Below are 26,073 nucleotides of genomic sequence, written 5' to 3'. Positions count from 1 at the left end.
CCTGATCCGTATTTTAATTAGAACAGCAAAACGGATCTTAAACTAGCAATCATGTTTTGCTCCCAATTCAGAAAACAAATTTTGGTCTAGAATCATACATAATGTATGAACTCTAACTTCTTTCCCCAAGCTCCAACACTTCTGTGAACAGAGGGTTATCCTAAATTGTATCCCACATCACTTTGATTTAGTGTTATAATACACCATCTACAATGAACACCAAGACGCTTGACGAGCACGAGCGGGTACGCCGATGTATGGAGGACACTTCAACACAAGAGCTTCTTTCCCAATCCCTTCTCAAAGGAGATTGTACATTTTAAAATATGGATAAAATATGCAGGGTATGTTCTGCTAAGCAGTTACAGCTCTCGCTTTCAGTCGGTGAACATTTTCCATAGGAGACGAGAAACTGAAAAATCAGTATATTTCTACATATGCAAAACCTTTGCAAGTCCATAAAAGTGTCAGGAGAATTTGCTTAAAACAGCTTATAAAAATGGGAGAGAGAATGAGTCCCAGCCTATTATTCAATAACCATGTTTGTGAGGCATCTGCATAATCTAACCATGCATAAATTAGTATGTGTATTACAACAGTTATTTGCATAATAATAGCAAGTTAATAGATGCTTAAAGAGCACAGACCAACACCACCTTTAAATCAGACATGCCTCCAGGCACTCTGATCTGTATAGACCAAGATGCAGAAAACACTGTTCATAAAACATAAGAAAACATAAACCCCACATTCAAATAATTCATTTTAGTCCCTGGACACTTCACTTTTTCCCCTCTCCCAGGAAAGAATAATTTGAGGAACTACGGAATAGTTTGTTGCTATGAATTCTAACATGCATCTTGCAATAAGGATTTAAGGTAATCATGAAACCTATTTCTGGATTGGTTGTTTTGTTCAGAGCTTCATGTTTTTTCAAGCATACAGCCAAAGTAAAATATTACGTGGTAATGCAGTGCTCAGAACTGGCCTAACCATTGCCACTGGAGATGGAAATAGTTTTACCACTGACTTCAATGAACCTGAGTTAGGTCAGTGGGAAGTTAGAAAATGCCAGTATCTAAAGAAAATACTCTTAAAAGGGAGAATCCGAAGCTCACTTAAGTATTCCATTCACATTGTATTTTTGATTTGAGAAGATCTGAGACCATTGTGCCATTATTCAAAACTGAAGTTTACAATGAAAATATAAAAAAGGGGTAGACGCACCTTCCCACTTCAAAAGCACTGTTGTACATACTGGATTATTTTTTAATCTCAAAACAAAACAATCATTAACATCATCGTAATTTTCCTTCTCTCCAGGGAAAGAAAATCTAGAGTTTGGAGAAGGGAAAAAGAGGGGAGGGGTGGAAATCAATAGAGACTTCTAAATGACTCCTTCAAGATACCACTTTTCAATTTAACAGGACAGATTTATTTGTATGTGGCTCAAATGTTCACAATTGCTCTCTGCACCTTCATACATAGGAATGAATGTCACAGTGGCAAACAGCAGTAATGAACAATCTTACCTGAGGATATGGAAACCTCCCAAGAGCAAGCTGGGAAAGGAAATAATATTTGTCTAGTTATATAGATTTGCATGGAGGGCACATTTTCTTAAAGAGAGAAAAGTACTCAACTCTTACTATTGTATAAATTGGAAAATGTCAGCAAAAGTAATTCTGAAAACACACAAAGAGCTGTATTTAGAATGGACTCATTCACAACAACTACCCCTTGTTCTATGTTTCTGAGTATTTCTGTATTTCTCAGCCTCTTTTGTCTGTACCACTCCGTAACACTGTTTGATGCCCAAGTTCCTGAGGACTCTCTAAATTAAACCAGTTCAGCCTCAATAGCGAGGCCAACGACACTGACCTTTACTGATAATTATCTGCAATGAACAGGTATTGTAGACGTGCACTGAACTCCCAAAGTCCTTCCTTAACTGGCTCAGAGTAGAATCTGGGTTATACAGCTGAGGTTTGCTTCCTTATCAGTGTCAAACCCAGCAAGGAACCTGTGAGTGGGATCTGGAGAGAGATTATGGCACCCGCAAAAAGAAAATATCTTTTCTTCAGATATACTTGCAGTTGCACGCAGTATCAACTGGGTTTGTCGCCCACACTGTTCTAGAAGTCAATTGATGCATCACTAGAGTATCTGCTAGTATCAGTATTAGACCCAACAGCAATACTACTGTTGCCATAGCTAATAAATATTCCATGATAAGTTCTCTGTACAAGACTTCAGGTTCTCCCATTTGGCATCTGAACCTTGGAAACAATTTCAGCAAAATACAGCTAGTTCAAGTTATTTTGTCTACTACTCAGTGAAGGACAAGGGTGTTCAGAGTTAACACAGACTCCTCCAAAAGGGCATTCAGAGCAGCTCTGTTCTGACCTGCTTTCTGGATAAGCCCACCTCCCTCCACGGTTCACAGAAGAGCCATAGTCCGATGAGCTTCTCTACACTCTGGTTAACCTTCACGAATCCTCCCCTTACCAACCTTCAGAAGGAGGTCTACCAAAAAGGTTATGGATGTGCTACTGTCATTAATTTGTCTGCGTGATAAACTAGGTATATTCACAACAGGCTGAGTAACAGCATCAATGCTGAAAGTCTAACCTGTCGTGCCATGTACGGCAAAGGCTAAACCACACGTCGGTGCTGGGCAAAAGCTGTTTCACGGCACCTGTATTGCCACGGATATTTGAGCTCCTCAGCGCCGTGGTTACTTGACCTAGCCAGATTGCAGCTGAGGCAGCTCTGCTAACCAACGATGAAATTTCAGCCTGGCTGGCAGCACAAAACTATCCTAAGTAGCAACAATAAGGCATAAACAGCTGTAGCAAGGTGGGGAACTGATGGGGCAAAGACCAGTCACCATACTGGAGCCTCACCAGTTCAGGAAAAAGGTCATGAGAAGGAAGTAAGAAGAAGCTGACAGCATGAGTGGAAGCAACCAGAAAACAGCAGAGATGGTGCCCTTTCTGCAATTCCAGCTGCCGTCCAAACCTAGTATTGTACCAGCAACCCAGCTGCGAGCCTTCGCAAATACAGTGAACAACTTCCAGACCCTCAGAGGAAAGACATCACAAAAGCACAGTAGGTCTTGAAGCGTTTGCTTCAAGAGAGGCACGCAAGAGAAACCCAAAGAGATGAAACAATTTTTTTTTTGTGACTAGTCTTAAAAGAAGCTTTTGTAATATTCAGATAGTATTCGTCCTGAAAATCTACAGATATATCGAGTGGGTTCTAGAGGGGCTACTTGATTTGTACAGTATTTTTGAATGCTTACTTAACTGCCCAGTCATCAGAGTTACAGGAACTGTGTATCTAAATTTCCATGCATCACTGAAAAATCACCCCAATCTTTCCTAAGTATCTCATTGGTGGGAGTTTGCGTAATGACTGAAGAGGAGCCATTACGGTCTGCTGTAGCACTTTGGTGTTGACCAAGAATCCCTACTAGCAGTAACACGTGCAGTTTTTCTGAGACGTTTCTATTGTGCCACTCATCTCTCTGAACATTATAGTCTGCCTGCAGACTTCCATTTGGGGGTCATTATGTTTGCTTGGTTTGTCAGACCAACACTACAGAATGTAAAAGAAATCAGGCTTACAAGAGACACTGGAACAGGGAACAACATTAAGGTGACAAGACAAGTAAGATCTCTTCAGGTTCTCCAACGTGATACAATTTAAGCTAGCTTCCTCCTCTGGGTTTCTTCCGTGCTTTGTCTTCCAGGTTTGCCTTTAAGACCCAACTCTGTGGGTGAATCTGCCTTTCAGTCCTGTTTCTGCTGCAGCGCTGAGCGCAGTGGCTCTTCTTTGCAGCAAATTCATCCTCCTAACAAACCAACCCGAGCTAAGCAGGCTTGATCGCCATCCTTTCTATCACTTGTGTCTGCTTCACAGCTTCTCCCAGGACAGAGTGCCACTCCAGTCACTCTTGATGGCAGGCTTTGAAATACACTGCTAAATAGTTAAGCAAAGATCCTACGTTTTCTGTTACACTCAATCTTAAGGACCAGGAGCTACTAAAACATACCCTTTTTCATCTTCTCTTCTTTTGGGAGGACCATCCTTAACTTCCAAGAAGCCGCCTGAGATCCTAAGCAGCACTGCTTAGCCTATACATACCTAGAAATAAGCCTATAAATGCCAAACACTTTTCCATGAACAGCAGTAAAAGAAATCCTGATTTTTCCAATGACTACTGACTTAAGAATAGTCATTACAATAGCTACAGACTTGTAGGAACGTAACAGTTATCCCACTGTAGAACAAGAAGATAATTACAGCTACATGCACAGGGCATCATTCTGCAGATCTTATTTAAGCAGAAAAACAACCACTGCCTCGATGACGACTTCAAACTAAGCATTTCCATTCTCACTGACAGTTCCTCTCCCTGACCACCACACGCCTCAGCAGGGGCTCCAAAGGCAGCAGAATAATTGGGGAAAGAGCCATTTTCTGCCAGCCGTAAGTACGGGGTGTATAAATGAGCTCTGAAGAATCCAAAATGCATCAGGAACAAGTTCTTCGGGGGTTGTGAAAAAAGAAACACGTTTCTCAGTGAAGCTGCTCCTTGACTGCGAACTGCACAGCAATACAGCCATGGACAGACCGCGTGCCAGTTCAGCATCCCCCTCAACCGCCACTCGATTCATCCAGTCAGAGTTGTTTCCTCCCTGCAAGATTGTCAAGGTATTATAAATTAAGAAACTTAGCAAAGAGTATGTAATCTTCCCTGAAATAGCCTGCAGATATGTCACTGTACTAAATGTGTTTCAGATTTAATGAAGCTTTAATGTCCTTTTTAATTTTGCCTGTTTCTCTATCACCAGGGGTCGAGCAAGGCAATCAGCACTCAAGAGGGTGGTTTGGTTTAAAACTAGGAAAAACTCATTTGCTTATGAGTTGCACTGTATTTTCTTAATTAAATTTACTAAGTAAAATGGTTTAAGTTCAGCCAACCAATGACCTCTCTATGTAGATTTAGATTTATAAATAGCGTCACAGTTAAAGGAAAAAAAAAAACTTCAAAAACAAACAGATTAGAGCTTCACTAAGGGGATTTTCATACTCTTATCATCTGTCTCAAGGAAATCATATAAACATATGCAGCACAGGCCCAGTGCAGGATACAAAAAAAAAGTAAACTACCAAATTAACACACTATCAAAAACTTATCTCCTCCACATTTACATCATGAAACTCAGTAACTCGCAATTTCATTTTTAAGGCATTATAACAAAAATACCGTATTTCCATTCACGGTAGTTAGGTTTGGGAACTGATCAGTATTTTACGTAGCTCTGGGTATTAAGGAGGGGAGAAGGGAATGCTTAAACTTCAAGGAGCTGGTTCTCTTTTCCCTATGGGTACCTTCCCACTGTACAACTGTAAAAAAAAAACCAAAAACACCATCATTTCAAAAAGGCCCAGTGTCCAGAGGTCGTGTCCTGAAAAATAATGTGCACTCCTAAGTGCGAGTACCTGGCAGGGTCATTCCCTTAGCTGTGGACAGAGGTGCAGATGGATGTACGGGGTGCGCCATCAGATTTTAAAACAATAACTGACAAACTATGAAGTCATTCCAAATTATTAATTGCAAGGCAGAGGTACGGAGTGCATGTACGCCGATTTTTATAAAAATATATCAAAATACGCTAAAAAGCACCCCCCAACCTCCGGGAAAGCAAAAAGAACATCAGGCAGGCAGCGGGAAGCAACTCGAACCCCTTCTCAAATACGCACATTTAATGGGCGGATGCATGAAGACAAAATTAAAATGACTCGCTGAAATAAGGTAATTAATAATTTTGGAACTGAAAACGGAAATCCCGAAATCCTCACTAACGAAGCGCTTGCTTTACGTTGCTCTTTTTAAATGTTCCTCGCCTGCCTGTATATTGTTAATAAGAATTACAATAGCAGCCTGGCCCTTACCCTGTTCAGAAAGTGACTGAGGGAAGGAAGTTGAAAACATATTTTCAATACACTCAGGCAATAAAGTCTCCCACTTAGATTATTGTCTATGTTGTGCAAGTTGTTTTTTAATTTACAGTTATACTGAAAAACATGGGATGTTTTTATTCTTAATTTAGACACATTCCATGTTTCTCAGCATAACTGCAAATTGAAAATAAGCACTTACAATATCGCTAGTGATCTAGCTGAAGGAGGACTTTATAGTCTGAAATGTTCTAAAATTTGTTCTTAATTACCTTGTGCACATTTTACACAATTAAATTTCCATCTAAGGATTTTGCATTTAGATTGTGCTCTGCAGTTAAACCCTCATTTTATGGAAAAGCAGCCGCCACTTCGGAACGTTCAGACACAGGAAACTTTAAAAATCAGACTTAACTACTGGATAACATAAAATTCCCCAGGTGAAATTTCATTCCAAGACCAATTTATACACTCCTAGATAGATGGCTTAAAATCACCTGAAAATCTGCAGGGTACGGACCTTAATAAATATTAAATACCTCAAAAACTACTCTAAGATTTTTCTTTCATTCTAGTATCTATTTCACTGTCCTCTTATTGCACAGTTAAAATAAAAAAAAAAAAAAAAGAATCCAAAAGGATATAACAGCAATTTACCAGCGTTAAAGTGCTTCTGAGGTTAAACTGACAACAAAGAAGAACAGAAACACAAAGCATCTTGAAGTAGGGTTTCAATTAAATGTGCAGGATTTAGTAATGCAGGACGAAAAAAGAGTTACAAATTAATTTAATCTTCTGCCTATAGTTTGCAGCTGCACTCCAAAGTGTCTGGGGCTTAAGAACAAAGCCTTGAAAGGCCTCAGAGTGAGGAAAGCTTCAATTTTTAATGTATAACGCCATTAGCTGATAACTTGTGGAATCTGCGACCCCTGCGGAGGGGCATAAGCGCGGGTAACAGAGACTGATGAAGTGACATATTTGCTCCTGTCTAGGACTACGAGGAAGAAGGTTATTGCTAATACCGTCAGGCCCAACAGAAATATGCCCTAATAACCTTTGGGACATTCCTTGGCTGGAGCAGATGAGTTCGAGATCTCTCTGCATAAAATATATTAAAAATCAAAGCCTAATTCACCTTAATTAAAGATAATTAGTTTCACTTTGACTTCTTTTAAATATGAACTATAGTAAATGCGCTGCAAAGTAAAGACCGCAGACAATCGTGCTTAGATGGCATATTTCTTGCTCGCCACAAATCCCTTCTATTACCGGGCTTTTACCGCTGCGTCTTCGAAGGCGTCGCTCAGAACAGCGGCGCCTTTTCTCAGGGGAAAAGGTGGGACACGGGCCTTTCGGGGCCCGTCGACGGAAACTGTCAGGCGCAAAATTCACACAAATGGTCCGTAACGATTAACGGGACTGCTTGTCTGAGAGGCTTCCCGCTTATTTGTTTGCTGGGTTTAGATTCAACCCCTAAAGAAAAAAACCAGTATCGATGTTAAATTCGGTTGCGCTGGCGGAAACGCAGCTCGGCTTCAGCGAAGCCGCGGCCAGGCTGCTCTCCGCATCGGCCATTACAAACCAATTAAATAACGAGGAGAGGCAGACTCGACTGGCAAACATTTCTCAGTTTCTGACTCTTTCGAAGCCGAAACAGCTATTCTACACAGTGTAAGAACAGGGAACGTAATAATCTACGTTATTAGATTAATATACGTATATTACGTATACAGCACAGCTGACGCCGTCCCTCCATCGTCCGCTCATCCACCTAGCCAGGTAGAGAACGGGGTTATTGATTTCGCGGCCGCCCGCGCCGCTCGCACGGCCCCAGAGCGACCGCTGAGAAACGCGACACGCTGAGGTCCCAACCCGCGCAAAACTGCACCTAAACTTACACTTTACTGCAGCTTAGTTCACAGTCTTCGCCTAACACAGGGTTACATCCCAGCGCAGCGAGCGGATAAATCATCCTGGAATATCACTCTGGCTAAGTTTAGCTGTGAGTGGAGCATATGTGCTTCCGAGTCACTGAAGCAAAGGCCCATAAAATACACTAATTACTGGAAGTTATGGTCACCGAGTGATTGATAGCGCTCTGCGAGGCACCTTCCCCGTTTTCAGCCGTTCTGACGGGCCTCCCCCACCACACGGCAATTATTAATTCATGACCCAACCCTCAGGCACTGGTACCTTCACGTCTAATTCCACCACCGCAAAGCTCCTGATGTAGCTGGACATTGTCTGTCTTCATCCCGGTGGCCGTGGAAGATGGCGGATGAGGAAACAGAGTTAACGGCCACTGCTTGGAGAATATGGCTCGAAATAGCTCAAGGGGAAAAAAAAAACCCATCTAGATCAGATTTTTCCAAAGAACAAGTTTCTGAAACGCATCATTTTGTACAGAATGATTAAAACTACATAAATATTCTATGGTAAGAACAACTCAAGTTAACCTTGCAAAATTCTGCACGTGTTACAGCCACGCTCAATGGCCGAGCGCAGCGTGCGAGGATTTGTGCACACAAGTCACAAACACCACGCTCCGTACGGCGCTTAAAAATACGGAGTAACAGGGTGCGGCTCATTGCAAAAAAGGAAAAAAAAGCATTTTTTATTTTCTGCTTTCCTTAATCCTAAACGAAAGGTGCCTGTTACCAAACAATCACATCTACGCAATTACCAGTGGTCCAAGCTGCGAGGCCGAAGAGCTCAAGTCGGCTCTCAGCCATATTTCATGAAAGCAGAAGAAGGCCAGAAATGGAACATTTTCTCCAGAAAGTCAGTTCCCTTTCAGGAAGGCTCTGGCCGAGGGCTGGGGCCGCAGAAATCGGCGCTGCCCGAGGCCCTGCTGTCGGCAGAGCGAAGGTGTCGGCCCACAGAGACGGTAATCCAGCATTTTCAGAAACACATGGGTTAAGTTTTCTCTAATATTAATATTATTTAGAGTGATCTGCAGCAACAAAGTAAACACCCATCACATCCGAGCATCGCCGGTTATTAGATGGCTGTGCACAAAAGTGAAGCTTGGGGTTTTTATTAGTTTAGAGAAGGCTGGAATTCAGTAAGGGGCAAAAAAGGAAAAGAAAAGAAAAAAAGAGTCATTTAAGACACATCATAAGTATCTACTGAAATGTGCCCAGATCCATCCAATGCATTAATTTAAGAACTTCTTCAATTCTCAGTGTAGGAATGGGGAAGTCATACTCTTCACGTATTTGCTAAATGATGACCTCATGCCTTCTGCTATGAGCCGTTCCCCGTGGCTCTGCCAGCACCACCACGGCAAGGCCCTTCCCAGTCTCTCCTGTTTGAGCACACAGAACAAAATTCTGCTCACTCAAAAAGCAAGGACAGGTCCAGGAAGAACCGTCACTTGATCAGAAACACCTCACTTCAGCCACGTATTTTGTTACAATATCAAGACTCCTGCTCCGCATGGAGATTAAATGCAAATTCTTATTTTCCTTTTAAGCTTGACCCTTGCCATCTTCTAACGGGCTATTTTAATTACTATCACTCCTGCTTCTACTCAGCGTAGCTTTTGACACTGGAGGTCACTGCACGGTCCGTGGCTGCTTCCAGCAGTCACACAGACATTCACAGTTGCCCCATCGTGACTGCACCCCTTTCTACCAAACCTTCACCAAGCCTCCAGTGCCGCTATAGAAACTATGCTGTACCACTAAGCTTCGGGTCTCGGATCTCCCCCCGCCTTCTGTCCACCTGTTATAGTTTAGGTAAGGGTGTAAAATTGATGAAAGACCAACCACAATGTCCACAGGTAAGTGAAATCCTGCAGAAGACGAAATGGCGGTCTGCAGAACTTCCTGCGTATCGGCTCACAGTCTTGATCTTGGACCAGCATCACTTCAAAGCTGATGATATGTGACGGTCTGATCAGATATTTTAGATTCCTTAGAAAGGATTTTTCTGACATCTCCTCTCCTTGACCAGACACATGAGTCTTTGCATCAGTTTTATGCAGTCCAACATCTTAAAGATTGAAGTGCTTTAAGAGAATCATCTTAAAGCAGAGCTGCATCTCTTGTAGCACCCTCTTCAAACACGTTCCTCCTCTTGGCCTTCATGGTCTGTCTGTGCTCCCAGCCCAAGCGTGTTGAAAAGTCCAAGACTCCTTAATGCTGACACTGCACGCAATCAGCGTCAACCCTGCTCAGAAACCTGTGTGTGCCTGAAACACACGACGGAAGGCATGCTTGTTGGGTATATACTGGGGCGTTCCGATCTGCGGGAATGCACACAAACTGCTGAAAATCTGCCATATAACTGCTTGAACCACCACTTAAAACATCATCTTAACAGAAATGTCACAAACAACTAGAAACCCTTGAAGGCCCTGGCAAATACACAGGTAACAGAAAACACTGGTGACCGAAGACTTAAAATCCTCATTTGGGAGTTTTAAGAACTTGATATACAAACTCCCTTTCCCTGAATGAAGAACACTGATAATCATTGCAAGAAAAATTAATTTTAGGAGGAGGCCTGAAACACAGGAACGCAGCTGCTGTTTTTCTCAGCAGAGGACAGTGGGAAGTAGAATCTAGGATGTGATACAAAAGGAGGTGCAAAAGGTATCGTTAGTCAAACACATGAGCTCGTATTCTACTTCCAACACTTAGTGTGGATAAAATGAGCCCTGGATCTTCTGGCAAAGATCTACAAGTCTATACTCTGCCTAAATGAACAGCTTGGATCACAAGTCTATTCCATGCCCTTCCCAAAACTCTCTTCTCCTCACCTACCATTTCTCCTCATGACATGTAGAATCACAGAACAGGTTGGGTGGGAAGGGATCTTTCAAGGCCATCTAGTCCAACCCCCTGCAGCGAGCAGGGACATCCCCAACCAGAGCAGGGTGCTCAGAGCCCCGTCCAGCCTGGCCTGGGGGGTGTCCAGGGATGGGGCATCCACCACCTCTCTGGGCAACCTGGGCCAGGGTTTCACCATCCTCCTTGGGAAAAATGTCTTCCTTGGATCTAGTCTAAATTTGCTCTCTTTTAGTTTAAAACCATCACCCCTTGTCCTACGCAATAGGCCCTGCTAAAGAGTCTGTCCCCATCTTTCTCTTAAGCCCCCTTTAAGCCCTGGCAGCTGCAGGAAGGTCTCCCCGGAGCCTTCTCTGCTCCAGGCTGAGCCCCCCCAGCTCCCCCAGCCTGTCCTCCCAGCAGAGCTGTTCCAGCCCTCGGAGCGTTGCTGGGGCCTCCTCTGGCCCCGCTCCAGCAGGTCCATGTCTCTCCTGTGCCGAGGGCTCCAGAGCTGGATGGAGCACTCTGGTAGGAGACTCTGGTCCTCACTATTGCCTTGAGAACATGCCAGTGCGCCTCAGCAGGCAGCTTTGAGGTAGCAAAATCCAGAAGAAAACCAAGAAGCCACCCTCTGTGGAAGCAGGAGGAGCCAGGAACACACCGGCTCTACAGGGTCCCACCAAACCTCTTCTCACCCACCTTCTTGCCTCCTACCACAGTCTCTTGTCCCAGGAGAAGTGGCTCAGCTGAAGGTGACGTCAGTACACCTACGCCTCAAACATCTCCACAAAAAGGCACCACTGGACAAGAATGCTGCCTATCAAAAACCAACAAGACTTATCCTATTTGTATTTTGGATGCTTTAAAGTTCACTTTCAGAGAGCAGCCATGCAAGGTAGGATTAGAGTCATATTGGAGGGTAAAAATAAATGTTAGGCACTCTCATTTATCCTCCTGTGCAGGGCATGGTTCTGGGAGGGAGACTGAATCGGTTACAGAGCGCACACAGCACTCGGACGCAGCCCAGTCAGCCTGGAGTGTGTTTTATGACTGTGTTATAAACCCTTGAAAACCAGCTTTGATAAATGAAAATGCTGACACAGCCTTCAGTGTAGCGACAGCCATGTCGCTGGTTTAAATTGAACTTGCTTTGTCAACCCAAGAGCACTTAAATAAAACGTCTAAAAACCTCACGAAAACACACAAACTATTTGCAATGAAACACTTTTAAACAGTTTTACAGATTATGTATTAAATTGAATTAACTTCAAAAAATCCTGAAGAAAGACAAACTCTAAAAAAAAAAAAAGCTAGCAGCATTTCTTCTTTTTTTATTTTTTTTTTTAATTTTTGGCAAAGGGAAGACTGAGCATCCTCAGACACCTCTTATTTCAAAAGGAACAAGGACACTAACCAACTCTCAAAACTTACGTGGTACCCACATCTAATACTTTTTACACTCTGCCAGCAAGTTTTTTGGGGCAGTTTTCCTAACCTTCAAAAGTAACAGTTCGGTTTCCCATCACACATACCTCTGCAGCAAAGAAATTCAAGACAATTCAAAGGCTCAGAAGAATATTGAAGAAAATGAGAAGATTTACTTAGCTGCTATTTTGTATTATACGTCAGAAGAGCCCTTGCTAATTTGGTCCCACCTGCCATTTCTTTTAAATTAATGTGCTATAACTGTGCTACCTTGAAGTTGTAGGGATTGGAGTATTGCACTACAAAGTGGAGATGATTTTGAAATCCTACAGCAAATGCTAACTTCCCTTTTTAACAGTTCCATCAACAAGAGCCTGGGTGTCTCCACTACCAATCCCCATGTCAATACAGTGTTACTCTAATGACAGTGACCTTGTGTGGCTCTTTGAGCATCTTCTTCACCTTTTTTGAGACATTTTTCTAAGCCACTGTCCTTGCTTTCATCATTTAACACATCACTCAAACCACTTCAATAAAACAGTGATCATGTTGAAGAGAGGTCCCGGAGGACCAGATGACATACCAATTAACAAAGCGTACAAACCAAGTTGTTTTTTGTACATCTGGTTCAGAAGACATTCGTGGAAAGTGAGAGAGAGGGAAAAACAAAGTTGAGAAGGTTTAAGAGAGGAGAGTAAATGCAAATGAAATGAGTTTTCCTAATGCTGGCTAATATAATGTGAAATTCATCCTTCAAATCAAATTCACGATCAGCCAGGTTACCTACTAGTAATCATAAACTAAATTCCAAATGTCTTAGTCTACGTGGTAAATCATCATATAGCTGCCACCCATCAAAATGCATCTTTTATTCAGCAAAGGAACCAGTAAATTGCTCTATGGGACTTGCCCTGTAGGACTGCTGTATTCACACTGCTCTATTCCACCATGAATCGGGGAGAACACCACAGTAAAGTCTTAATGTAATACAATCTCATTTTAGCCCTTTGTTGGCTAGATTCATTTACAGAGTGTGTATGTTCTGTATCTCTCCCAAAATTGTGAGGGCTCTCCAGCATCACAAACCATTAAAATTTGCAGTAAAACAAATTAAGAGAACTGCAATCCCTGTGATGCCTTAAAGTGTTATTATAATTCAGAGTTAGCTTCAGCCAGACTCTGGAAAAGATTTACAAGATTTGAACGCAATGATTCAGCATTAAGTATTTGCATTTTGGTTAAAACTGATTTGACAATGAATTCATTGTTTGAAAACGTAACACTAGTCTTGGTTAACCGTCAGGCTACAAAATGTGAAATTTGCCTAGATGCAGCACCAAGACTACTTAACTTCTATCTAATCTTCTGCTAAAAATATCAGTTGTGCTTCACCAAAAGGTGTATTCAGCTTCACCTTAATGATACTATATTATACCAGAAGAGAAGGGAAGGGCACCTACATTTTTCAGTTAGTCGTATCACGCCTTTGTCAGGCTATGCAAGATGACGCAAGTCATCAGTGGCTTGAATGAACTGTTGCTAAAGGAAGAAACAACTGCTCCAAGCAGGGAGAAGTTCTTTCACAGGACTTGAAAAACTCTCCGGCGAGCTTATTGCTCAAGCTGTCAAGGCTACAAGGGTTTCCAGCCATAGCTGGCTTGTCTGTGGCCAAGGAAGGCCAGCGTGAAACGGTTACGTGAATCTTTCTGCCACCACCAGACCAGAGCTACCTGTCCCTTCTCCCAGACCAGACCAAGCCAGATCTGATTTTACTGGTCAGGATGTTATCGTAACACAGGCATTTCTACCCAGCTTATGCACTCTAGGTTATCTTTCCTATAAACAATCATCCATTTTTATAAAGTCATTAAATATATGTTTCTTAAAACATCCGATGAAACCTAAGCTGGAAAAACCCACCTTTTTCCTGAATCAAAACTGACCTTGTTCTGACTAAACCTGCAGAAAGCATGGCTTCTCCTGCATTTACTGCCACATTCCCTTTGAACTGCTTCATTTTCCCCGGCTTGAACCTATGTTTGTGAGAAATCTTTCTAAAAGCCCCTATGAACACTTACATTCCAACACTTCATGTAATCACGCAGGGAGAGGCTCATCCCATCGTGCAAGTATTTCTGCAAAAGATTTTGCAAGGCCATTAACCAGCTCAAAACCTTGAATCCGCATAATGCTATTTTAACCCTAATAACAGCCCACTCTACCCTGGCCTGTGAACACAGAAATACCATCATCTTCAAGCCCAGAGGTGTTGAAAGGATGCAGAGCCATCCATGCACCAGGCCCTACTTCTTACTCTTGTACGGAGTTTTATTAGAGGGTTTAAGACTGTTACATGGTTTGCACAGAGGCTTTTTCTACCTAACCAGAATGAACGCAGTAGGAACAAACCCATTCTAAATACAGCCAAGAAATTCAGCTATTGCCAATTTGTTAAAAAGCATGCATATATAAAAGAGTACACAAAGACTACATTAAAATATTTGGATGTTTGATTCTTGCAACGTGCACATGAATGACAGATATTTGCATACCTCCATGAAGGAAATCCCTAGACTCCAAACGTCCGAATGAATCCCGTACTGTTCTCCTGAGATCCGCTCAGGCTGTAAAGAGACGGAAAGAAACATCTTCTTGAGCCTAGCAAACACACACACATACTAGTTCCACAAAAGCTAGCCCAGGGCAAACAAATCAACGAGAAAATGCAAAGAAGCTTAAAGCTCACCAGCTAACCTGGCAGAGCACAATTCCACTCGTCAAACACGGCTTATTTATTTATTTTTGCCTCTTCTGCAAGAGCAGACGACTCAGTTATGCTCAGACTTGTGGCCACGCATTGCTACGCCCCTTGTAAAGTTGGCCTTGGCGTTTGCGTTCGGGCTGTTCTACCCGACAAAAAAAGTCAATGGCTTGCACATGAGCAGCGAGGCGCGAGGTCAAGTTGTGAGAGTCCAACAGCGCATACATCCACCGCTAAGCCCAGGCGCGGCAGCAAGGTACGCCAGGAAAACAGGCTCCTAACATTGAGTCAAGGGGCTGGGGAGCAACTACGGTTTAGAAAGCAAAGTTATTGAAGCCAAAAGAATCAATGAAGTCACATGCCAACAATTTTATTTTATATACTTCCTTAATTTCATTTTTGACCTATAGAAAAAAAGATTTCACTCCAAACTATTAATAGCAAGTTTAATGCCTCATGAAATAGAATGCTGTAAAATGTAACTGCTAGTTTTTACTTGAAAGCTACAATTTAAGCATTTCCAAGGTCAAGTACAGCATGAAATGTAACAATAAAAGGCTCCATGAGACTTCTCTCCCCACTGTGCTGTTAATGCACCTGTCTAGCCCAACCACCTACGAAGCACTAGCTGTATTTTTAGTCTTTAATAATCCAGAGACCTTTTTTAGAAAACAAACTCCCAAATTAGTGCCAGTCCAATGTGTTTTCGGATGTTTACTCCGCGCTGCTAATCCCAGGTCAAGAGCTTTTATCGCAGCATGAATGTTAAGTAAAAAACACAGTGCTGCCCACATTATCTTTAAGGACAGCCTTCCACAATTGCCATAACCTAAAAAAACACCCCAGAATGTAACTGCAACAAAATCTTTTTGACTGAGCCACACTTATTTTAAGCCGAACAGTGATCCAAAAATCTTTTTTTTTTTTTTTTAAAGGTCATTAGGGCAAGCCTTCATTAAGTATAGTTAAGCCTAGGTCAGGAATCGTTTGCAAAAGCATCATACAGGGATACGATTTTTAAGCATCTTTTTGTACTGACAAAGACACACAGCCAAAAACGTACATCGACAGATACGTCTGCCTTCGGAACATGCCATGGTATCGGCTCCCCCGGCCAAGCGCGTTTTGTTACCGGCAGACACCGTACCCGGGGCAAGACGAAAACGCCCGCGGATCGTTTTAGTGCAGATGAGACGCTGGCCTTTCCTGAGCCGCCAAATTAGACGCGCAGTTCACACTGAGCAATATTAAATTGTTTATTCTTCCGTTATAACAGCTCAGGTGTTACCAGCAAGCTGTATTTAGAAATTATGTATTCACGGAAGACAGCGGCAAGTAAATAATTTGCACGTTTCAACAAAAAAATCTAGTTGCATGAATTTAGGAGTATGGAAAAGAAGATGAAAATAAGAATAACACATGCATAAAGTAAAGTGTGCAACACAGAGATCATCTTAAGCATACACAGCTCAAAAATATTTTCTTTTAAGAATTTCTAAAACAGGTTACTTTTTTCATCCAAAATTTTTTTCTGTATTCAGAGGTGATAAAATCATTTTACAGAAAATGTATTTTTGTTGGAAATTTTCATTTCTCAGTCAGAAAGCTTTTTTACTTGTTCAGTTTAAACCTCGATTTTTTTAATGGTTTTTAATTCACTTACAGTCCGCCAAGTAGCTAGATAAAAGCTTATGACCTTCGTTATTTTTTGATGACTAGACTATAAATTTGATGACGACAAATGACTCATTCAGCAAGCAAAACAATTTTAACACAGGAAATCAGATGAAGTACATTTTAGCTTAAACTTATCCTTTTCAATTAATAGATGAATGCATCACATTCATCCATAAACAATAAGAAAAAAAAAGTAATTTATTTAAAGTACACCGGGGAAAGAGAACAGTAGTCTTGATTTGTACACTAAAAGCATAATGCAACTTAATTCTCAGACCTGCTTAAGACCACGCTAAGAGTAACAGCTGAGTTGGAAAAGTTGATTAATTTGAAGCCGTTTATTTGTCTGAATTGCTGTATTCCAGTTCTTTTAGAAAACGGAGGCACAGAAATCAGCAGGCTTTACTAGCGAAAGTGATAATACCTAAGACCAGATTTTTTTTCTCTTTTTTTTTCCCCAAAAAACGTTTTTCTGCACATAATACTCTGATGACATAGGAAAGCCCAAGTCTTTCTAGGATGGTGACGTGAGTGTTTCAGAAGCCACATAATGAGTACGCCTTGGCTAGAAAAGCACTTAGCAAATAAATGGACACGCTGGTCTGCTTTCTTCTTAAAAGAAAGTAAGAAAAAATACCTGAAAGCGACTAAAGGTCATGGATTTCTCCTCTTTTCTGAGGTTTGAAAAATACAAGTATCAAGCCCTGTGCATTGTTTACACTTTTGTTTTTTTTTCAAACAAGCTGAACACCTATTTTTTCCTCATTAATATTATGGCATAAGGAGTTTGCTAAAAGAATTTTAGTGGCCAAATTTAAAAGACAACAGTTAATATACCGCTCTAAACTGAAGCATTTAAGTTTTTGTAGCTGTTAAATGGAGAACTAAGGTTATTCACATCGATCACATGGGAAATACACACTAACTTTTGTGGCTTCCTTTCAGACTGGCTCTCGTCACCATATTCACCTCCGTGACATGAACACCACACGCCAGTTGTCGCGCCAGCTCGAACCGCTAAACCCAAACCTCACCTCCTAGCTAACATTCCTCCAAATGGTCCATCTCCAGCAACGCGTTACTGTGACCGAAAACTGACGGGAATTTATGCTTTAACGTAGAGAAACAGGACAGAAGTCATCTCGTCATAACAAGCATTCTGACCAAAATTTATGTAGAAAAGCGAAGCGTACCGATGACTTGGTACGTACGGTACGCACCTTACAAACATGCAATTTAACGCCCTAACGTTATTAGTCCAAATATTTTTAGCTTCGAATTTCCATGGCAGCTTCACATGGGAAACACCCGCAGAGGTGTTTAAGTATCAAGAAGTCGACGAGACCTCTGCAGAGGTTTAAAAGCTTTGCTGAACTGCAGGCTCGGAGCAGCAGTCCCCAAGCTGTGGACAGTATCGGACCCTCAGCGGTCTGCAAAGAGCCGCCGGCTATCGGTGGAAAACTCTTTTGTTACCGTCGAACCGGCTCTCTTCTTTGTTCCCAGCTGTTACAACGCAGTAAAGGCAACTAAAAATACATGAAAGAAACACTTTTCCAATATCACTCTTCCATATCAGCAAGAAGAGCAGTCGTCAGAGAGCTGGCAGGCGAGCAGATAGGAGGGGAGCGGGTCTGCGAGGCAGTAAAAGGGAGCTGTTTCCTGGCACACACAATTAAGACACAGCTTATGCTGGGGATGGGGAGAGATGAAGTTTGAGAACTGATTTCGAGTATATCCTGCATTACACAGAACAAGACTGTGAACAAATACTTCTATTTAAACGTTGTTCCTGCATAAATCCACTTACCGCCATATAAGCATTTGTTCCAACATACGTCTTGGCTATAGAATTCACCAGCTATCAGACAAAACAGTCTGTTAGAACAATATAAAGATAATGTGGAAATAAAATGGGCAATTATTCCTCATTTAACCTACAATCATCATTCCTATAAATCAACTAAAAATTATGTAAAAGGGAACAAATTTATCTGCAAAGGCATTAAAAATGATTAAATCTCTCTTTTGTTGGGAATGAGAGCTCCAATTTAAACAAGCGCTACATTACAGTTTATGGCAGATAACCTTAAACAATTCTGTTAAACAGGATGCTTATCGCTTTAGTACCCCAAACTAGTCTGATATAAAAAGTCAATTTGAAGTAGGATTGAACGCACTCATTTTTCAGTCAGCTGGCTCAAGATGTGAATAAAGCCACATTCATCACTTGAATGCAATGAGCACTAAATACGCTGGAGGGACAACAGGCTCTGACAACTTATAATACAAGGCTGACCTTCTCTTTGGTCCTCGTGTTTGGCTGAGAGTAAAGGTGCTGAAATTCAAATCAACATCACAGCAAGCTCATGGGTCACTATCAGAGAAGTTCTCCAGGGAGGCCCAAAATGGAAATTAATTAAAATTTGTGCTGCACATTGTAAAAGCCCACCACTATTGTTACTCCCAATATTAATTTTTATTGTGGGCCAGTTGGGCTCCCCAGACACGTCTCTCGTTCTGCCCTCCCTTTTGTCTGGCCAAAACGCTTTCATATCAAAGCTGCATATCAATGAAGTTTGCTATTCGTAAGTAGTAATTACAATATCAGCAGTTTTTACTGTCATTAAACAATGAACAATCATATTCAGATGAAGAAAAGTCGCCCAGAGATTAAAAATGAATAGGGCTCTCCCAGCAGAGGGGAGCTGGCTGTGGGGCTGTCTGTCTGGCAGCCGGGTGATCTGGACATCAGAAAGCGCGCGGGCAGATAGCTGAAGGGGGAATTACCTGAGTGCTCACCCCGAAGTCACACAGCTTCACCTGGCCTCGCGTGTTCACCAACATATTAGACGGCTTCACATCTGTTGAGGGAACAAAACTGGATTTAAGCTACGTTATCCTAGGGACGCGTCGTACGGACAGAGAGCGTGACGAATATCGGCACGGTGGATTTTAATAGAAAATATTTCAAAGACGTATTTCAAAGGCAACCTCTGGTTTGTAACTGTCAGTAGCACAGATAGCATTATACCTGTACCTCTCAAATACTAATAATCCCTGTTATTAAATCACAGAATCATTTAGGCTGGAAAAGACCCTTAAGATCATCGAGTCTGAATCTGCAGGTGACACCAACCTGGGAGGGACAGCAAGTGCACTGAAGGATAGGACCTAGAATTCAAAGCGATCTTGACAAATTGGAAAATCGGACTGAAAATATCAGATTAAATTCAACAGGGACAAATGGAAGCACTCCGTTTAGACAGGGATTAATCAACTGCATAAATATAGGAGGAAACAACTGCCTGGAGCGTAGGCTGGAGCAGGTCTGCAAAAAAGGGTCTGCGGATCACGGCAGGACGTGGAAATGACAGAGAGGGAACAAACTCTGCCGCTGGACAATTCAGGAACAAGCCGAAAGCAACGGTGCAGAGAGTGAAGCCTGTTTTCGTACCAGGGGTAGCCGGGCTGACCTTTTAAGGTTCATCCCAGCCCCGCGACTTCGTACTCTAACACTGCAATTAACCCTGCCTGCCTCTTCTCCAACAGCCCTCACGTCACTCTGTGCAGCGACAAGGGCAGAATTTAATATTCCATAAAAATCACAAACACAGAGTATCCCATCCAAACACCTGGATATAGGAACACGGGCAAAACACACGGCACCAGCACATTCGAGCCTCCTGCGGCTGCAGGAACACGTGCAGTCAGCCTTGCTCTCGCGCACACCGTTGTTCAAAGCTACTGGCTTCCGCCGCCGCGGCTCCTACCGCGTAAAACGGCTCCGACCTCACGGCTTCAGAGCTTTTACAGAGGTTAACCACCAGCAACATCTTAAAATGATTACTAAACCTGCTCCAGCAAATACAACATCAACGTACATCGTAAAGGCAGGTGGTCGGTGCAAAGGTCTTGATGCTGACCCCCTCTGACGTCAGAAGAAGTCGGTACGCTTCTGCCGCACGCTGCAAAAGCGACGTGTGAATAAACTGCTGCACACCCAGCCTGACTGCAGCGCGGGCGACACGGAGCATCCCTCTGTGCCAGGGACGCCAGTCGGAAAGCGTAACGTGCGCCTTACGGCCTGGCTTAAACTTGGGAAGATTAGAGCACAGTGGCTTTGCCTAATCACTGCTTTCTTCTGTCAAAATGGATTAAAAGCAATAGCTTGTATCTCTGCCTTCTTTAAAAGCGAGCACTAGTTGGGTGCAGATGGATGAAACCCAACTAGAAAAGAAGCTAATTTTGTTTATCGTTAAGTTTGCCTTTGTTTAGCAGATGTTTTCTGGTACCACAGTAGCTTGCTTAATTCGTCTCTGTAATGCAGAAATGTATAACCTCAATTAACAAGCTGATTAAATGCTTTCCTATATTTGAGCTAAAAATCCCATTTAAAACCGGGAAGCATTCAACAGTACGTCATATAGCTTAAGTGGATCGGTGTGTTTTAAGTTAGGTATCAATACTGCCGATACATTTTGCAATTTCCCCCCAAAGCCAGAAGAAAAATCCGTCACGAGTGCCTCCATCATGTTACGGCATCGACAGACTCAGTTTGCATATCGTGATCTCCATTTCACCTTCAGGACTTCAATCCGTGTGCTGCATTTTTGATAGATTTTTACCTATTTCTACCTAACGGTTAGACTCGATGATCTTAAAGCTCTTTTCCGACCTAAACGATTCTAGGATTCTATTCCCCTGCCTGAGGCGAAGAGACAAAACACCGCTAGCAGCCACAGAACCTCCCACACACTTCCCAACAACATTTTAGGAATATTTTTTCTAACGAAAACTTCAGGGAGACTCAAGTATTTGCTTACGGCAACCCGCTAAGCAGCACACTCCTCTGGTGTCCAGTCACTCTGCTAAATCTAAGGCGACATGCCGAGTGCATCAGCAGGCTCTACCCCGAATCCCGAGAAGAACAGCAAGTTGCAGAGTAATCCTGTTTAACCTTCTTTCTAAAAATACGGCAGCCAACAGAGCTACTTCGTTACTAGGCTTGCGCTGAACGGTAATGAACTAAACAGCAGATGCAATTACACAGACAGAAAACACTGAAAATACTCCACAACTCCGGCAGCCGACGGTACTAACACTCTTAGAAGAAAACCGTGGGATAACGAGCGGCTCTTGCTTTTAATTGTAAAGGATGTAACAGAAATAAATAATAACCACATGGACAAGAGGAACATTTTGGTGCAGTAGGGCTGGAAATAGGTTTGTGGGATCAGGCCCGGATGAACGTCGTTCTTTTTTAACAAAGCAAAAACCCTTTCACCCCGAGTGAAGGCAGAAAGAAGTTCCAAGCGTGAAACGCTACGACCTCACAGAAAGTGATGATGAGGCAACATGCACATAGCCAAATTTTCTTTCTGTAAGGACTCAACCACGTCCTGAGTTCAGAGGAAGAGGCAGGATGTTCTCCAAGCTCACAAGTCCTCGTTCCCTGAACACGACCCACCAGAGGAAACCGCCACACCACGTCTGTCCCCGTCCCCCCAGGGCCACCCAGCTCCCACCAAGGAAGAGCCAAGGCTCTATCCAGCCATCACCTCGTGTCTCTGGGGATCTGCAGACCCCATCTCCCCTTCCCTGCTACCATGTGGGACGTGACAGTAAGTCGATATAATTAAAAAAACCACACCTGTCATTCATTAAGCATCGCTTGATCCTGAAATCTTTCCACAAACAGAACTTAAAAAAGAAAAACAAACCACCAAAAAACCCTAGAAGAAGAAAAGCCAGCAGCCAGCAGCTCATTAAGGAAGGGAGGCTTCTGCAGGTTGGGGACTCTACGGAGCAAGCTGCAGCCAAACAGGCACTGCTAAGAGCGACTACTATCCGTCCTCGCAGCAGAATTTAAATAGCACCACAAATGGGGGATTTCAGCAAGTATTTGCTATGAATGCCAACGGTTGTGCTGATTTCCCCAAGAAAAAAGGAAGTGACAACCCTAGACAAAAACGTCACTTCACAAAACATCTCATGTTGAAAGTGGGGAGAAAAATCACCCAAACAGTAAATTAGCCTTTTCGTTTCATAAACCGCTTCAGTTAATGGGTTAAACATTTTTTGGTTTTGGAAAACAAATGTGCATAAATAATGTTCTGCACCATCTGCTTGTGATTAATATTACTGTTTAGAAGTGAAAGAATTTAAACAAGAGCCAAAAGGGGTCATTATGCTCCCATTACCAGTGCGTGCTTAATACAAATGATTTCTGTGAAGCATCATTATAGAGGATGAACAAGTCCTCTTTATGATATATCTGCTTAAGTCATTTCACCTCTCTGCAAACAAATGGGACCTCCAAGCTCTTATTTACCAGTAAACAGAACTGTCAGAGGTTCAGCTTTTTGAACACCAAACACTTCCGTCATCTTGTTTTATTAAAAAGCAAACAGATTAATGATTGTGGGGAAAAAAAAAAAACCACCCAGATTTTAAAAAGCCATCTTTTAAAAATACACAACCGCAATACGCCAGGTTCAAGGGAGACAAGAGGTACAAAAGCACAGTTTTAGCTGCAGACATCTCACAGACCATTACTGTTAACAAAGTGAAGCTGCTGGAAGAATCAAAATATTTTCTTGCCGTAACGACCTCATCAACATGCTTTTTGCAGAGGCCAGGCTTTTTTTTTTTAAAGACACCCAAGTGGTTCATGAGTGGGCATGTATGTGTTTAGCTATACATACAGAAACGCAACCATGTTATGTATGTATGTGTATACACACATACACACGCCCTAGTATTTTTGTTCGTGCTTCATTATCCATGGCAGTAATGCCAATTAATTCTCACAAAGCTAAAAAAGCAGGGGGGGAAAAGTCAAATACGCTGCTCTGGTCGTCTTTGGTGAAATCCTCAGCAAACTATGGCTCCTGCTGAGAAGACGGGAACGCCTGTCCCTACCAACCAGCACCCCTCTGCTCCAGTTAGCTCGACCTCGCACACCACAAACCACAAAACACTTCCAAAAACTCTGTCACAAATTTAAAACCTAGTCAGAAACCAAGGTCCCCGAAGAGTGCAATACACGCTGGCCCCCAGTACGCAGTCACGCATACAAATACAGATCAGTACAATTAAACACAAGCAGGTAACATTTATTTCATGCTTTTCCTTTAATAAAGAGGTGCGAACAGAGGAAAACATAGCAGATAAAATTCATACGGTCTATACTTATTCTTGAACTTAACAGATTTTGGTTTGTCTTTATACAAACTTTGACTTTGTACATGATTAGACTTGTTTAATTGCTAATTCTGTTTTAAATCTAAGTTAATTTCTCATTACCCTTCCATTTCTACTTCTTATCCTCTGGGGAAAAGAGCACACTTATCATTGGGACATTCTCACATCTTCCAAAGAAGTGGGGTAGGTGTTAATCTTATGTTTATGTTTGATGTGGGTGTGATGACTACGACTACAGCTTTGGGTTTATTAATATGCACGGCTATCACCTCATTAGTTGCAAGGTTTGTTTTGAAGTTAAGCTGTAATATTTGCTGAAATGTCTGATCTGGAATAAAAGACTTGCTCATTGTTTGTTTCCTTTGCTTTAATCCGTGCTCTAGTCACAAACCGTTGTTTGCTGCACTGCCTTACACAGCTTCTTCACGATGATCGCTTCTCCCCCTTCGTTATCACCGCGGCGGACATTCTTGACTCCTTAGCCTTGGCGAGCTTCCCGCGTGCTCTGCTCTACATCTGACAGCAAGGCAGTCAGGGTTAAATTTTCTTTCATTCACCTCTGATGCATTAAAATCAGCAGACAGCTGAAGGAGATAACTCTGAGAAACAGGCATCTTCCTTGCACTGTATTACTCTGCATCCATTTTTAAGATAGAGAAGTACACACACACGGTCTGTATCTTAAAAATGGGTGCGGAGTAACACTGAAAACCAATCCTTTGAGGAAGCTCTGCTGAAGCCTGGAATGCTAGCTATCCCCTCCGTGGCATTCTGCAGTGCTCTTCTCACCTTGGTCAACCTGGCAACAAGCCAAGGCCAGAAAAACCTGAAGTGTGATGAAAAAATCAGTTTCTCCGCTTTTCTTTAGACCATAGCAAGGACCATACATAATTCATCAAAAACTCAGAGCTGCTCTTCAATCAAGGCAATGAAACCCATACGGAAGGGGAGATTTTGTTTTCCTGGCAAAGCAAAAATCAGCCTCAGGTTCCAAATTTACAGCAAACAACAATAACATGTTACAGTTAGAGTATTTATGTTTGACCACAACGCCCTCTCCAAATCACATTCAGTAGGTGGCCAGAATCTTTAACGAAAAAATTAAAAAAAAAAAAAAAAAAATTCCAAACCTGCTTTTTCTTTTCAGGTGTTACAAAAGCACGGCAAAGACTGCATAGCCTATACGTAGCAATACCCAGCCACGATGCTCCCACTGCTTTTTCTTTTGTATCTATTCTTACAATCGCTGTGGCAGCTCTGGTATCCGGACTGCTCATCCTCTCGCTGAGAGCGGACGGAGCTGATAAATCTCTGCACCTGGCAACATTCAGGCTAGTAGGTGAAATGTTTAAACCACCAACAGAAATGAAGCCTCCTTGGTAACCTGCGTCTGCACCGACTTGGTCACAGACTCTGGGTTATTTCCGTTCTTCTAATCCAGCGGCAGCCTCGGTCACGCACCAGCAGCCTTAGCGTTTCACTCGCCCTCTAATCAGGGGTGACGAAGCCAAGTCCTTACTTGATCTCTACTCACTCTTCTGGACACGGCCCTCTTGCTCCCAGCCAGGAGAGAGCCCGTGCTCTCACGTCAGAGCCATCGCCCAGGCGCGAGGTGCTGCGAGACCGAGGAGGACTTGAAGCCCGCGCCCTGTTGCGCAGCCGCTCGCTGCGCCGTTCCACAAAGGCAGGCTCGCTCTCCTCCTCCACTACAAGCTCTCCACAAAAGCCTGAGGACAGTCTGAGCCTAGGCTCCAAGGAGGAGCAGGACCTCAATACGTACTGGTAATTAGAGTTTCCTACCGGCTTGTTCTCCCCGCTCAGCGCAGATTTCGCGATGACTCTCCAGAGGCGCGCGACGCCTCGCGCTGATCACGCCAGGCCACCGGGCGCCCGACCCGGGCGTTTCTCATCCCCTTGCCGGAGCCTCGCTGCTCCTTCTCAGCCACTCCGCAGCCAGAAGAAACCGTCTTACCTATTCGGTTTGCAACTTAGAATTTTCTACGTGCCTCTCTACTTTACACTGCTCTTTCAATCACAAACGATGCCGGTTACTGCACGCTCCAACTGTGCACACGGGCTGAGTGAGCAGATGGGTTAAATTAAACAGTATTGTTAGCAACATCAGGAACCAGAGCGGTTACTTTCAGACACTTTAGAAACATTACAAATGTAATGAGTTTCTCTTTTTTTTTTGGAGGGGGGTGTGTGGTAGCGGTGGTGTAGGGGGAAGGGCTTCTTTGTTCTTTAAACAGCATTTTCCACTCT

At 42.8% G+C, this 26,073-nt stretch overlaps 1 protein-coding gene across 1 annotated transcript in view; it reads right to left on the bottom strand.

The window, feature by feature from the left end:
* MAP2K5 (mitogen-activated protein kinase kinase 5) overlaps positions 1-26,073 on the bottom strand; it is a gene marked incomplete at its 3' end in the record, with an annotated part of 69,478 nt that overhangs the window by 24,959 nt on the left and 18,446 nt on the right. Inside the window, exons 8-11 of the mRNA XM_010286969.1 lie at positions 19,393-19,466; positions 18,413-18,463; positions 14,720-14,791; positions 1,533-1,562 (exon numbers count right to left, since the gene is read on the bottom strand). Coding sequence (XP_010285271.1) covers positions 1,533-1,562; positions 14,720-14,791; positions 18,413-18,463; positions 19,393-19,466 — 227 coding nt within the window. The remainder of the gene's footprint in view (positions 1-1,532; positions 1,563-14,719; positions 14,792-18,412; positions 18,464-19,392; positions 19,467-26,073) is intronic.

This window comes from Phaethon lepturus, unplaced genomic scaffold (assembly GCF_000687285.1).
Source record: "Phaethon lepturus isolate BGI_N335 unplaced genomic scaffold, ASM68728v1 scaffold5335, whole genome shotgun sequence".
NCBI lineage: Eukaryota > Metazoa > Chordata > Aves > Phaethontiformes > Phaethontidae > Phaethon > Phaethon lepturus.
The sequence above is the reverse complement of the archived record's forward strand: the minus strand, read 5'-3'. Positions and strand labels throughout refer to the sequence as shown.